Raw genomic sequence first — 11,769 nt, 5'->3', positions numbered from 1 at the left:
ATTTGCGTTTCTCAGGTAACTCATGGCGTGGGGCATCTTTTCATGAGCTTATCCTTCTTTTGAGGAAGGCGTGTGGTTCGGTTGACAGTGGAGAGAACAGATTCAGAGATCTGAGAGGACTTGCCCAATGGAAGGAGGTGGTGGAGCTGTGTGGGACTTGGGTGTCAATGTCTCAGAGCCCCATAAATGGTAGAAATAGGTATGGTGTAAACCTGGTGGCAGGCGCTTTTACCACATTTTTTCCCCCTGCTCTGGGTGTGTTTATCCTTCGCGCCACTTGAGGCGCTGTACATACACAAACATCTCTGAGCCTCTCTAGGAATCAGGACTCTAAGATCAACCACTCGCCTTGCAGGTTGTCCCTCCCCTTCAGCCCTGTTTGCTGGCGGCGCCGGAAGTGCTCGGCTGTTTTTATTTGCCCCGCCTCCGGCCCGGAAATACTTTCTTGGAAAGATGGCGGCTGTGTCGGTGTATGAGCCACCGGTTGGAGGGTTCTCTTTTGAGAACTGCCGCAGGTTCGACCGTGCCCCGGGTCGCGTTCTGGGCGGGAGTGGGAGTGCGGTGCCGGGGTCGGAGCTGGGCCACGGCCACATCGGGAACATGCGAGCGAAGGGAGGATGACGGGGCCCGGGGCTCGTGTGACTCAGGGGAATCGGCCTGAACTTGGGTTTCTCTCGTGGACGAGTCGGGCCTCTCATTTGCCCAGTGATGCGGGACACAGTATCTGTCTCCCTCAGTTTAGGCGAGTCGTCGGTCCTCTCTGAGACGCTTATCTGAAAAAAGGGGCGATAGTGCTGATGGTGGGAGGATTTATTGAACAGATAGGGGTGACAGCAGATTATAGTTTTCCTTTTTCCTAGTTCCCAGGACTTCTCAGTGTGGTCTCTCCCATTAACTCTCTTGTTTCCATTTGTGCTCTCAGGAATGCCATCTTGGAGGCGGACTTTTCGAAGAAGGGGTATAAGCTTCCAAAAGCCCGGAAAACTGGCACTACCATCGCGGGGGTGGTCTATAAGGTAAGCCCGGGCAGGCTAAGAGCCGCGGTGACGGACTGATAACAAGAACCAGGCCACTTGGACTCCTTTGTCTCTTTCAGCTGGGTCTGGAAGGGCAAATATTATAGAGAGCATCAGGAAAAAGTCTTTTAAAAGAGACTGCTTTTGCCAGGACGTTTTGTGTGCTTACAGGTGTATTCTTTCCTCACTTAGGATTTTGATGGGAGGATAATCTGTTCTTTCTTAAGTTACTTTAGGAAGCTGGATGGTGTCACGGGAGAGCACAAAATTTGGGGTTAGATCTCACGTTTTTATTATGCTTCCACTTTGGGGCAGTTCATGTTACTTCTGGTGGTTACACCTTTTCCATTCATCAGATAAGGATACTTCTTGCCTTAAATTGTTGTAAAGATCAAAAGGGATGATGAATAATGTTTCAGCTGAAAAGCGACATTTTTAAAAAACAAATTGGCAGAGGTGCCTATTTTAATGGAAAAATTTCTGGGACTTAACGGAGATTTTTCTCAGATTAGCTCTGGATTTGTAAGGAATTCACTGAATCTTAACAGAAAATGGGAGTGTTAATTCTTAACACCTACTCAGGATTCAAGCTGTAATGTTTATTAAGAAACCTTTTGTGGGGCAGGAGTTGTGGCTCAGTGGTACAGTGCTTGCCTATCATGTGTCAGGCCCTGGGTTGGATTCTCAGCACCACATATAAATAAATAAATAAAGGAAAAAAATCCATTGGCAACTAAAAAAAGCAGTCTTTTGTTAATCCTGAGCATGTAGAACACTATTTTTTGGTGCATTTTTGGTGGTATGGGATTGTGGGAGCAGGATATGACTAACATTGTTTTCCCTAACTGGAAAGGAGAACTGAGGCTTATATGTGTAAAATTGTTTAAAACTTTTTTTTTTTTTTTTTAAAATAGGATGGGATAGTTCTTGGAGCAGATACAAGAGCTACTGAAGGGATGGTTGTTGCTGATAAGAACTGTTCAAAAATTCACTTCATATCTCCTAATATTTAGTAAGTATTGATTAGTTTGAGTAGCTCTTAAATTTTCAAATGTCAGGGATAAAATTGAACTTACTATCATTCTCCCCGAAACCTGTTGTTTAACTTGTATTTTCTATCTCCTTAAAAGGTTATTACCACCTACCTGTCACCTAAGTTATTTACAAGTCCTCTCTTTAGTCTTAAGTTAATTTGGTAGCCAGTTCTGCCTTCTGTATCTTGAATCCATTTCCTTCTATCCCTCCCTCTGTTAAGACTGACATTTGTGTTTTTTTCTCAACTGGAATATTGGAGTTGTCATTGTTACTCTTCTGCTGTACCAGACTTTGTAAAACAAAGATCTGATTTTGTCCCTTTTCTTAAAAAAAAAAAAAAAAAAAACTTTTCAGAAGACTTTTCACATTTTCACTTGTAGGATAAAGTAAAAATTGTAGCATGACATTTAAGACTCTGTACAGTGTCACAAAAAGATTACCTTTCAGCCTCTTTTGGCTGCCATTACCCCATGCTCCAGTTCCTCTTGACAGTAATTTCCTGAAGTAAAAGGATATTATTCCCTATTCCCTCGTACCCCTATTCCTGTTTCCCTTACTTCTAAGTTGTATCACCTCTGCATACCAGTCTCTTTGCTTAGAAATGCTCTCTTTTCTCTGCTTAGAGAGGGGTGTGTGTGTGTGTCTGTGTCTGTGTATGCCTATGGACCAAACCTAGGGCCTTGGACCTGCCAGGCCAGTACTCTTAATACCAAATACATCTTCCAAACCCCTTGTATAATGTTTTCATTCTTCCAAATCCAGTTCATAGAAAACCTTTTGTTAATGATCAGAACTAGTCTCTCCTCTAGTTTCTCAGAGCATGTTATACTTATGTTACTATACTTTATTATGTGGTATATTACAATTTTTGTTTGTCTCATCCACTCAGTTTGGGAATTAAGAATCAAATTGTATTTTCTATTTTAGGTACTGGGAATTGAACCCAGGGTTACTCTACCACTGAGCTAATTCCTAGTTCTTTTTATTTTTCAGTTTGAGTCAGGGTCTCTTTAGATTTCTTGGAGCCTTGCTAAGTTGCTGAGACTGGCCTTGAATTTGTGATACTCCTGAAGCTCCCGCTTCAGCCTCCTGAGTCTCTGGGGTTATAGGTGTGTGCCACTACACTTAGCCTAAATTACATTTTCTTTGTTTCCAGTGCTTGGTATTATGACTGGTATCTGGTAGTAAATACTTGGCAGATATTGAATTACAACACACCTTGCTTTTTTGTAGCACTGGATACATTTGTAGTATTACTAAAATATGCACTCTGTTAGGTTCATAGAAACCAGTGATTTTGAAATGTTCACTGGGCTGTAGAAAACATATTTGAATATAATTGGATGTGTATTCTCAATTTTGGGTTTACTTAAGATTGATTAGAGTAGTTGCATTGCAGATAGACTTAAATCCTCTCTGTATACTTGAACTCAGCTTCTAATTGAGACTCCTGGTAATTGAATGTCAGCTAAGTTTCTCGTGGTATTTTTTAGTTGTTGTGGTGCTGGGACAGCAGCAGACACAGACATGACAACCCAGCTCATTTCTTCCAATTTGGAGCTCCACTCCCTCTCTACTGGCCGCCTTCCCAGAGTTGTAACGGCCAATCGGATGCTGAAGCAGATGCTTTTCAGGTAAGATTCCAGGACAGGGATTTCTTTAGCATCTTTTTCTCATATGTTAGATACTTAGCCAAGGGAAACCTGGAAGCTAGAGAAAAAACATTCCAAAGTACACATTTTATTTCAGAAGTCAATTGTTATTAAATAAAAAGTCATTTTAATTTCAGAAGGCATTTGATAGTGAATTTAAATTTATGGGGTCTGATTCCCCCTCCCCAATAAATCACAGGCATCCAGGTGAGTAATTTCCTGAAGTAAAAGGATATTACTGGATAAAAGCAATCTTTTGTTCATGGTAGGAAAGAGAGCTGGGGGAACTTTTTTGAGTTTGTCCTACAAATCTCACCTCTCCACGTCCAACACACAGATGATTTTTTTTTCTCCCTCTTTTAGGGGCTAAATAACAATGCAGTGAACAGTACTACTTGTAGTTGAGTGTAGTGAGTGAGTATGATAATATTGATATTATCTGTCTCTTTATCTGTCCCTTAATTCCATTGTAGGCTCTGTGTTAAAGTGCTTTATGCCTGTTCCCACTTTATCCTTTAACTGTGAGAGAGGGGCTATTACTGTCTCCTGTTTATAAGTGAGCAGACTGAGGCTTATAGACATGTAGTGAGTTGGCTGAACTTCACCCTATGCTGATGCCCACCTATGAGTAGTTTTGTTTTTTCTTCTTTAATAATCACATCATTACTTTATGTTTGTGTAGGTTTTGACGGTTTTCACATCTTAAGTCCATTTTCTCATTTGCTGTATATAAGAGAGGCAGTACATTGCAGTGGAAGTAGGCTGGGCATTTAGTTTTGAGTTGGAATACTGACTTCTTTTGGGACCTGCCTCACTTTCAGTAGTTTTTTTTTTTCCTTATATGTGGAATGGACATCATGATACATGCTTCTAGAGATTTTTGTGAGAATTAAAGGAAAGCATGAATAGAAAGATGATGAACTGGTAGGTCATAGGCCATGGTCTTTAGAGGAGTTTACTTAGGTCACATGGCATTTAAAAAAACAGTGGCTAATAATTTATAAAGTTGGAGATTTGAATTAAAAATACACAAGTTTCTGGCTTGGAAAAGAATTCAGAAAGATGTTCTGGAACTGAGTGGTGAATGTCACCTTAGATGTAGGAGTGCCCTGTCACAGTTCCTCCCTGGCTCAGTTCTCTCTGTTTCTTACATGGCTGTTGCCTTGAGGGTCCTCATCTACATGTCTTGCTCTGGCTTCTCAGTAGTGTATATGCAGCAAGGATATTAGTATAGTTTCCATTTTACAGATGAGAAAATTAAGACTTGGCGTCATGTGGGTAGGAAACCTATTCTACCTAATTCCTGCTCTGGCTGTGCTGAGCCTTTGTGTATATAATCATCATTATGATCCAGGAGAGTTGTTGCCAACCAGTTAAATTCTTAGCTGTATTGTGAGTGGAGCTTGTTGAAGCACACCTACTGAGTGCCAAAGACATTTGTGGATTTTAATTTTAAATACAAAGCTCCCTCTGGTGGCTAATGTGGTTCATTACATTTTAAACAATTTTCAAACTTCTAAAGTTGCCATAAATAAATATTGTATTTCAAGATTCCTTGCAAGGTCATTTAATGTGTTTAGCAAAATAGTTTAGCAAGTATTTTAATCATTCTTCCTGGAATATTTCAGGAATTCTGAAGTATTTTTTTTCAATGTTTTATCATTTTTAGGTTAATAACACTTTGTAAAAATTAAATTTTGTCAAATATTTTTGAGAGGAACATGTAAAAATTTAATCCAGGGTTGTTTAGTCTTTTATGCCCTGTTGTCATTTTTGGTGAGGTACATAGAGTGAATCAGAGTGGTGAAGGGGGGAAAAAGCCTAGAATTTTACTTTGGCACTTTGGTTCAAGTCCCTTCTACATCACTGCCAGCTATGTGACTTTGGCAGTTCACTCTATCTTTTCTAAACACAGTTTCTTTCTCAATAAAGTAAAGATACTAGTTTCTGGCTCTCTGACTTTTGAGGGGGAAAGGAATAAAGAAGCAAGGCTTATGATGGTGGGGCGGGGGGGGGGTGCTGAAAATCTTTGAGATGTATTTTTTCATTCTATACTTATACTCTCATATTTACATATTAACAAGAATGGCATGCCATTGTGTGTGATGTTTTGTAACTTACTCTGTTCACGTAATTCTGTACTGTGCATCTTGTTCCTGTTAGTAGACAGCTTAGAATCAGGAGCTCTCCCCCTTGAACCCATGGAGGAGTTCTAGAGATCTAGAACCTCTTGAATTACAAAAAAACCTCTGTGATCTTGTTGGGGGAGGGTTCCAGAGTCTTTAGTCAGTTTTTCAAAGGGGTCTGTGGAATTGTGTTTAAGAACCATGGATCAATATTATAATTTTTGATGCCTTTGGACCAGTTGCTCCCTGCCATCTGGCCTATGTTCCCTCTTCAGGCTTCCTCTAAGATTCTTTGCTAATATTGAATTTTTTATTTAAAAGTGGAAGATTCTTTTTGAAATAACAGTTTGGTAATCAAAATACGGGGGAAATACTGGACTTGACTAATCTGTTCACCAAATGCTTTTTGGTGTGTAGCTGTTTCTCAGTCTAAAACTATGACTTTTTGGTCTTTATGTTAATTTATTTGTATCAGTTTCAATGATTATATCATATGGCAAGTTTGGTGTGTGTGGGTTTTACTTTTCAAGGAGGTAAGGCTAACAGCAGAGAAGTTTAAATTCAGCATCTTTATCCAGCATAGCATCTCTAATGGCAGGTGAACTGAATACAGGGAAAATAATACATAGAAATGGTAAATAAACCAACTGTGTAAAGAGTTCAGAGGAACAGATAATGTGACCAAGTGGAATGAGGTGGGAAATGTATTTCTCTGTGTTCTTGAAGAGGCACGGCTTTGTCCTATGGTAGGAGCAGTGGTTTAAAGGCTTTCCTGGAGTTATTATTCATGTTTCTAAATGATGAAATGCTTTCCTTTTATTCAATGTGAGCTTATATCTGTGATTTGAGCTCAGAGGCAAGGTATTTTTGACATGAGCCATTTTCCTGTTGTGTCTGTGATAAGGTTGGTTTTTAGAAGAGCTGGGTAGCTCTTCATTGTTAACTCTGAAGGGGGCTTATCTGCTAATCACAGAGAGGTGTGAAGGCGACAGTGCTTGTGATCTTTGGAGTAAGCTAAACTTACTCTCAGACACTGAGCAAATACTTAATGTCTCTGGGTTGATTTTTCTCTTAAGTAGGAATGATAGTACTTTTTGGGGGCAGGGGTAATACTTGGGATTGAATCCAGGGATATTTTGCCACTGAATACATCCCCAGATTCTTTTTTTATATTTTAGAGACAGGGTCTCACTAAATTGGTAAGGCTGGCCTCATACTTGGGATCCTCCCATGTCAGCCTCCTGAGTTTCTAGGATTACAGGTGTGGGCCACGAGCCTGGCAATAGTGTCCTTTTTAAAAAAAAATTATATATAACAGCGGAATGCATTACAATTCTTAATTACACATATAGAGCACATTTTTCATATTATAGTGTCGTCTTTTAAAGGAGGCTGAGGCTGAGCTGAAATGAGGTATATGGAGTACTTCACACAGTATACTGCATAGATGTCCCTCTAATGTTAGTTCCTTTCTCTTTTTTGTTCCCATAAAAGTAATAACCCCTTAATGAAACAATATAAGAAAAACTTTTTGTTGTCTGAATTCTCATGCAGCTTTTGATTAAGTTACAGTGGTGCCATGCAGACTGATGTTTTTTTCCTTATGCATACTCTCATCACCAGGTATCAAGGTTACATTGGTGCAGCCCTAGTTTTAGGGGGTGTAGATGTCACTGGCCCTCATCTCTACAGCATCTATCCTCACGGGTCAACTGATAAGTTGCCTTATGTCACCATGGGTGAGTTTGATGTTTTATTTATGTTTCAGAATTCTCCTATTGCCAGGTTTGTCTCTTTAAGTGTGGTATGTTTCCTATTAAAGGAGGCAGTGAAATTCAGTGCTTTGATAAATATTTATTGAATGCTTACTATGGATTAAACTTGATGTATGGCAGACAAAATTTAGAAAAATTCCTTTCTATGAGGAGTTTTTTTTTTAGAGGAAGCAGACAGTAAGCAACTATAAAATACATTTATAATGTTAGGAAGCAAAAATACTGGAGAAAAAAATGCTTTTTTCCCCTCCTTGTGTTTATTATACAGTGATATTTTACAGTAGTAATGTATTTTGGGGAAACTGGGTCAAGGGTATTTGGGAACTCTGTATTTCTTACATCTCTGTATAAATTTACAAAGATGAAAACAAAAAGTTAAAAGATACATACAGCATAAGAGTACTTTGGAGTGGTGGGCAAGTGAGAGGGTGGAAGGTTGGGGTAGGTCTCATGATGAAAGTGAGATGTGAGTGGAAGAGCCCTCTGGGCAGATGGAAAGGTAGAGTTGAGGCCTCGCTTCTGAGCATGACTGGTATATGCAGAGAGTGGTTTTCTGTTTTTTAAAGCTGTGAGTGACTGTGGTCCCTCTTTACCATTTAATGTCTGAGAAATCATGAGTTTTTGATTCCACCTTGAACCTTGATTCCCTCAGCTGTGAAATGTCAGTATTGCCTACATACCAGGTGCTTTTCACGACAAGGAGCTGTATATAGAACATCTGCTCCAGTGTCTGGCCTATAAATAGTAGTAAATCTTTTCAGATCAGCTTTTTATGTTTGTGTTTCAGCACTGCTAGATGAGAGAATTTTCTTTTAATGATCCCATTAACAACAACAACAACAACAACAACAAACCAGTGATAAAATTATACTTAGAAGGATTAGGACTTTTCAGACTCTAACTTTTTGTTAAATATCTGAGTTAGATGATATAAGTCCAAAAATTTGAATAGTCATGCAGCTGGTATTTTTCCAACCAATTATGTTGTCTGGTTGTCTTGACTGTAGCTAGAAGTCTGCTGCCTTGAATATTGGAAATTGCCAATTTGAGACTTTGCTCTCCCGTTGTGTTATTTAGCTTCTTACAAGGTTTTCTACAACAGATGTTCCCTGTTTGTTGGAGAGAATGATTTACCCTCAGATACCATAGGGATGGAACTTTATAATTATTTTAAAATGAAGATACTTAGAGTAATTTTAGAATTGCTTTATTCAAATGTAGTTTTTATTTCCATTAAAGTATTGCTTTTATGTCTCCCCATCTAGGACTTTTAAGTGGCAGTAAAGATAGAATAACCTTTTCTATTAAATAAGTAGTTTCATTATTTTTTGTTTGAAAAATTTCAAACTTGGCAGAAAAATAGCATACACAGAAAAGTTGACAGCATATAATGAATCATTTACCCAGATTCATCAGTTGTTAACATTTTACCTTACATACATAACATCATCATTGTCGTTATCATCATCATCATCATCATTATTACCATTATTTTTTGTGTTTGGAATCACTTGAGAGTAAATAGCTCCCCACCTCTAAATCTTTCAAGGAGTTCTCTTTCATTACCTGGATAAAATCATCAATTTCAGGAAATTTAACATTAGTACAAAGCAGTTTCATTTTTAAAATGGGAAAATTGAATTAGTTTCTTTTGTTTTTGAACTGTAATTTTTTGTAACACAAAGCTAAATTTAGGAAAAGTTGTTGACAGTGAGTAGTCGCACAGATGTGAGTCTGCTTTTACCTCTGAGACCTGCCTTTTGCTTTGTTTTCATTGCAGTGTTTTTTTTTTTTTACCTCCCCAAGTGTGGTTTGACTTCAGAATGATGGGTGTACAGCTCTGGGTTTATGGAGTACTTTCTTTTGGAAACACTCCTGCCAGGCATGGTGGTGCCTATAATTCCAGCAGCCTGGGAGGCTGAGATAGGGGGATTGCAAGTTTGAGGTTAGCCTGGGAAATTTAGTGATAGCCATTCTATTCTCAAAGGTAAAAAATATAGGGCTGGGATTGTGGTTCAGTGGTACAGTGCTCGCCTAGTGAGGGTGAGGCACTGGGTTCGATCTTCAGCACCACATAAAAATAAATAAATAAAAATAAAAGCATTGTGTCCACCTACAACTAAAAAAAAAAATGTAAAAAATATAAAAAGGGCTAGGAGAATAGCTTACCTGGGTTCAATCTCCATACTCTGCCCCCAGGCACCCCCAGAAACAAAGAAAAAAAAATGGAGCAAAAAAGAAACAAAAATTTGCTTTTGGGGGCTGGGGCTGTGGCTCAGTGGTGGAGTGTTTGCCTAGCATGCCTAGCGCGTGTGAGGCACTGAGTTTGCTCCTCAGCTCTACATAAAACTAAATAATAAAGGTTATAAAACAATTTAGAAAGCGTTTGCTTTGTAATTCTAAACTGTATTGAGAAAGAAACAGCAGCAATGTCTGATTTAATATGCAATCACATTGTTTCTTTGAGATCTTGCGTGTTCATTCACTCATCTGTGTATTGAGTGCCTTCTGTGTAAAGGCACTATAGCAGACAGCAATAAATGGAGGGCCTTGCCTGCAAGATATTCATCATCTAATAGGAGACAGTGGTAGATGCCAACTGGGATAGTAGATAAAAAGAACAAAGAGTGAGTGGGGCTGTGGGAGAAAGGGTCACTTCTAAACTATGGTCATTTAGGAAAAGCTTCACTTCCCTTGAGCTGAGTCTTGAAAAGGAGAATAAGGCTGGGCGTGGTGGCACACCCCTATAATCCCAGGGAGTTTTAGGGGCTGAGGCAGGAAAATTTTAAGTTTGAGACCAGCCTGGGCAACTTGATGAAACCCTGTCTTAAAAAATAAAAAGGGGGCTGGGGATGTGGCTCAAGCGATAGCGCACTCGCCTGGCTTGCATGGGGCACTGGGTTCGATCCTCAGCACCACATAAAAATAAAATAAAGATGTTGTGTCCACCAAAAACTAAAAAGTAAATATTAAAAAATTCTCTCTCTCTCTCTCTCTCTAAAAAAAAAAACAAAAAAATAAAAAGGGCTGGATATGTAGGTCAGTGGTAGAGCACCCTTGGGTCCAAACTCTAGTTCTGCCAAAAAAAAAAAAAAAAAAAAAAAATCCCTTTACTTTTATCAGGTGTTTATTTAACATCATTTGTGCTGGGCACTGGGAATGTGGTGGTCATCACAGTGCCACTTCAGCACCTGTAGCCTGGTGGGCAGGTGGACATTAGATGAACACACCTTAATCTAAAAGAATGCACAGTGATAATTCCCCTAGAGAAGAATGATAGTCACAAATAATAGGAAGGAGCTGGGCACAGTGGCACATGCCTGTAACCCCAGTAGTTCAGGAAGCTGAGACAGGAGGATCAGGAGTTCAAAGCCAGCCTCAGCAATTTAGTGAGGCCCTAAAGCATCTTAGGAAGACCCTATCTTTAAATAAAATATACAAAGGACTGGGGATGTGGCTCAGTGGCTAAGCGCCCCTGGGTTCAATCCCCAATACCAAAACAACAACAACAAAAGAATAATAGGAAGTAATATGTGGATGATTGATGTTTGGGAAGTCCTTTCTGAGCAAGTGACACTTTAACATTTTCTAATGAAAGTAGTTTATGAACATAACAAAACACTCAAGAGGGACAAAGAAATGTTTGTTTCATGTTGTTCCTCCAAAGTTATCAATGTTAGGGTTCTTATTTTTCCTGGGAAATGTTTTATGGTACACCTTCACACAACCCTTTCTCTATGATCTATCATCTATCTGCATGCATATTTGTACCTTATGGAGTACACAGTGTTTCTCCCTTACAGTTAATTTGTTTTGAGAAGGGTTTATAGCAGTGTGTTTAGATATATGTCATTTCTGTAATAGTGATCGTATAGAATCACTCTCTGGCTATACCATGGTTACTGACCCATTCTTCTAGTAATGAATATTTTGATGCTTTGGTTTTCTTAGCTTTGCAACAAAGTGCCTTCATCTATTTGCACAAGTACATGCTTGATTTAGATAAATTTGTAGTTGTTTAATTTCTAGATTGGGATATGTTCATGTGCCAGTCAGAATTCTCTGTTATAAGCAGTAGAATCACCGGTGATTTAAGGAGAAGAAATTTTTTTTTTTTTCAAAGGCTAGCAGGTCCTGGTTCACAACAAAGCTGAGAGGGCAATAA

At 39.0% G+C, this 11,769-nt stretch overlaps 1 protein-coding gene across 1 annotated transcript in view; it reads left to right on the top strand.

Annotated features, from left to right (window-relative positions):
- Positions 1-418: 418 nt before the first annotated feature.
- The window catches only part of Psmb7 (proteasome 20S subunit beta 7), a 55,018-nt gene continuing 43,667 nt past the window's right edge, over positions 419-11,769 (top strand). Inside the window, exons 1-5 of the mRNA XM_027944503.2 lie at positions 419-515; positions 923-1,016; positions 1,931-2,028; positions 3,545-3,685; positions 7,453-7,568. Of these exons, the coding sequence (XP_027800304.1) occupies positions 454-515; positions 923-1,016; positions 1,931-2,028; positions 3,545-3,685; positions 7,453-7,568 (511 nt within the window). The 5' untranslated portion in view covers positions 419-453. The remainder of the gene's footprint in view (positions 516-922; positions 1,017-1,930; positions 2,029-3,544; positions 3,686-7,452; positions 7,569-11,769) is intronic.

This window comes from Marmota flaviventris, chromosome 13, assembly GCF_047511675.1.
Source record: "Marmota flaviventris isolate mMarFla1 chromosome 13, mMarFla1.hap1, whole genome shotgun sequence".
In the NCBI taxonomy this organism is placed as follows: domain Eukaryota; kingdom Metazoa; phylum Chordata; class Mammalia; order Rodentia; family Sciuridae; genus Marmota; species Marmota flaviventris.
The sequence above is the reverse complement of the archived record's forward strand: the minus strand, read 5'-3'. Positions and strand labels throughout refer to the sequence as shown.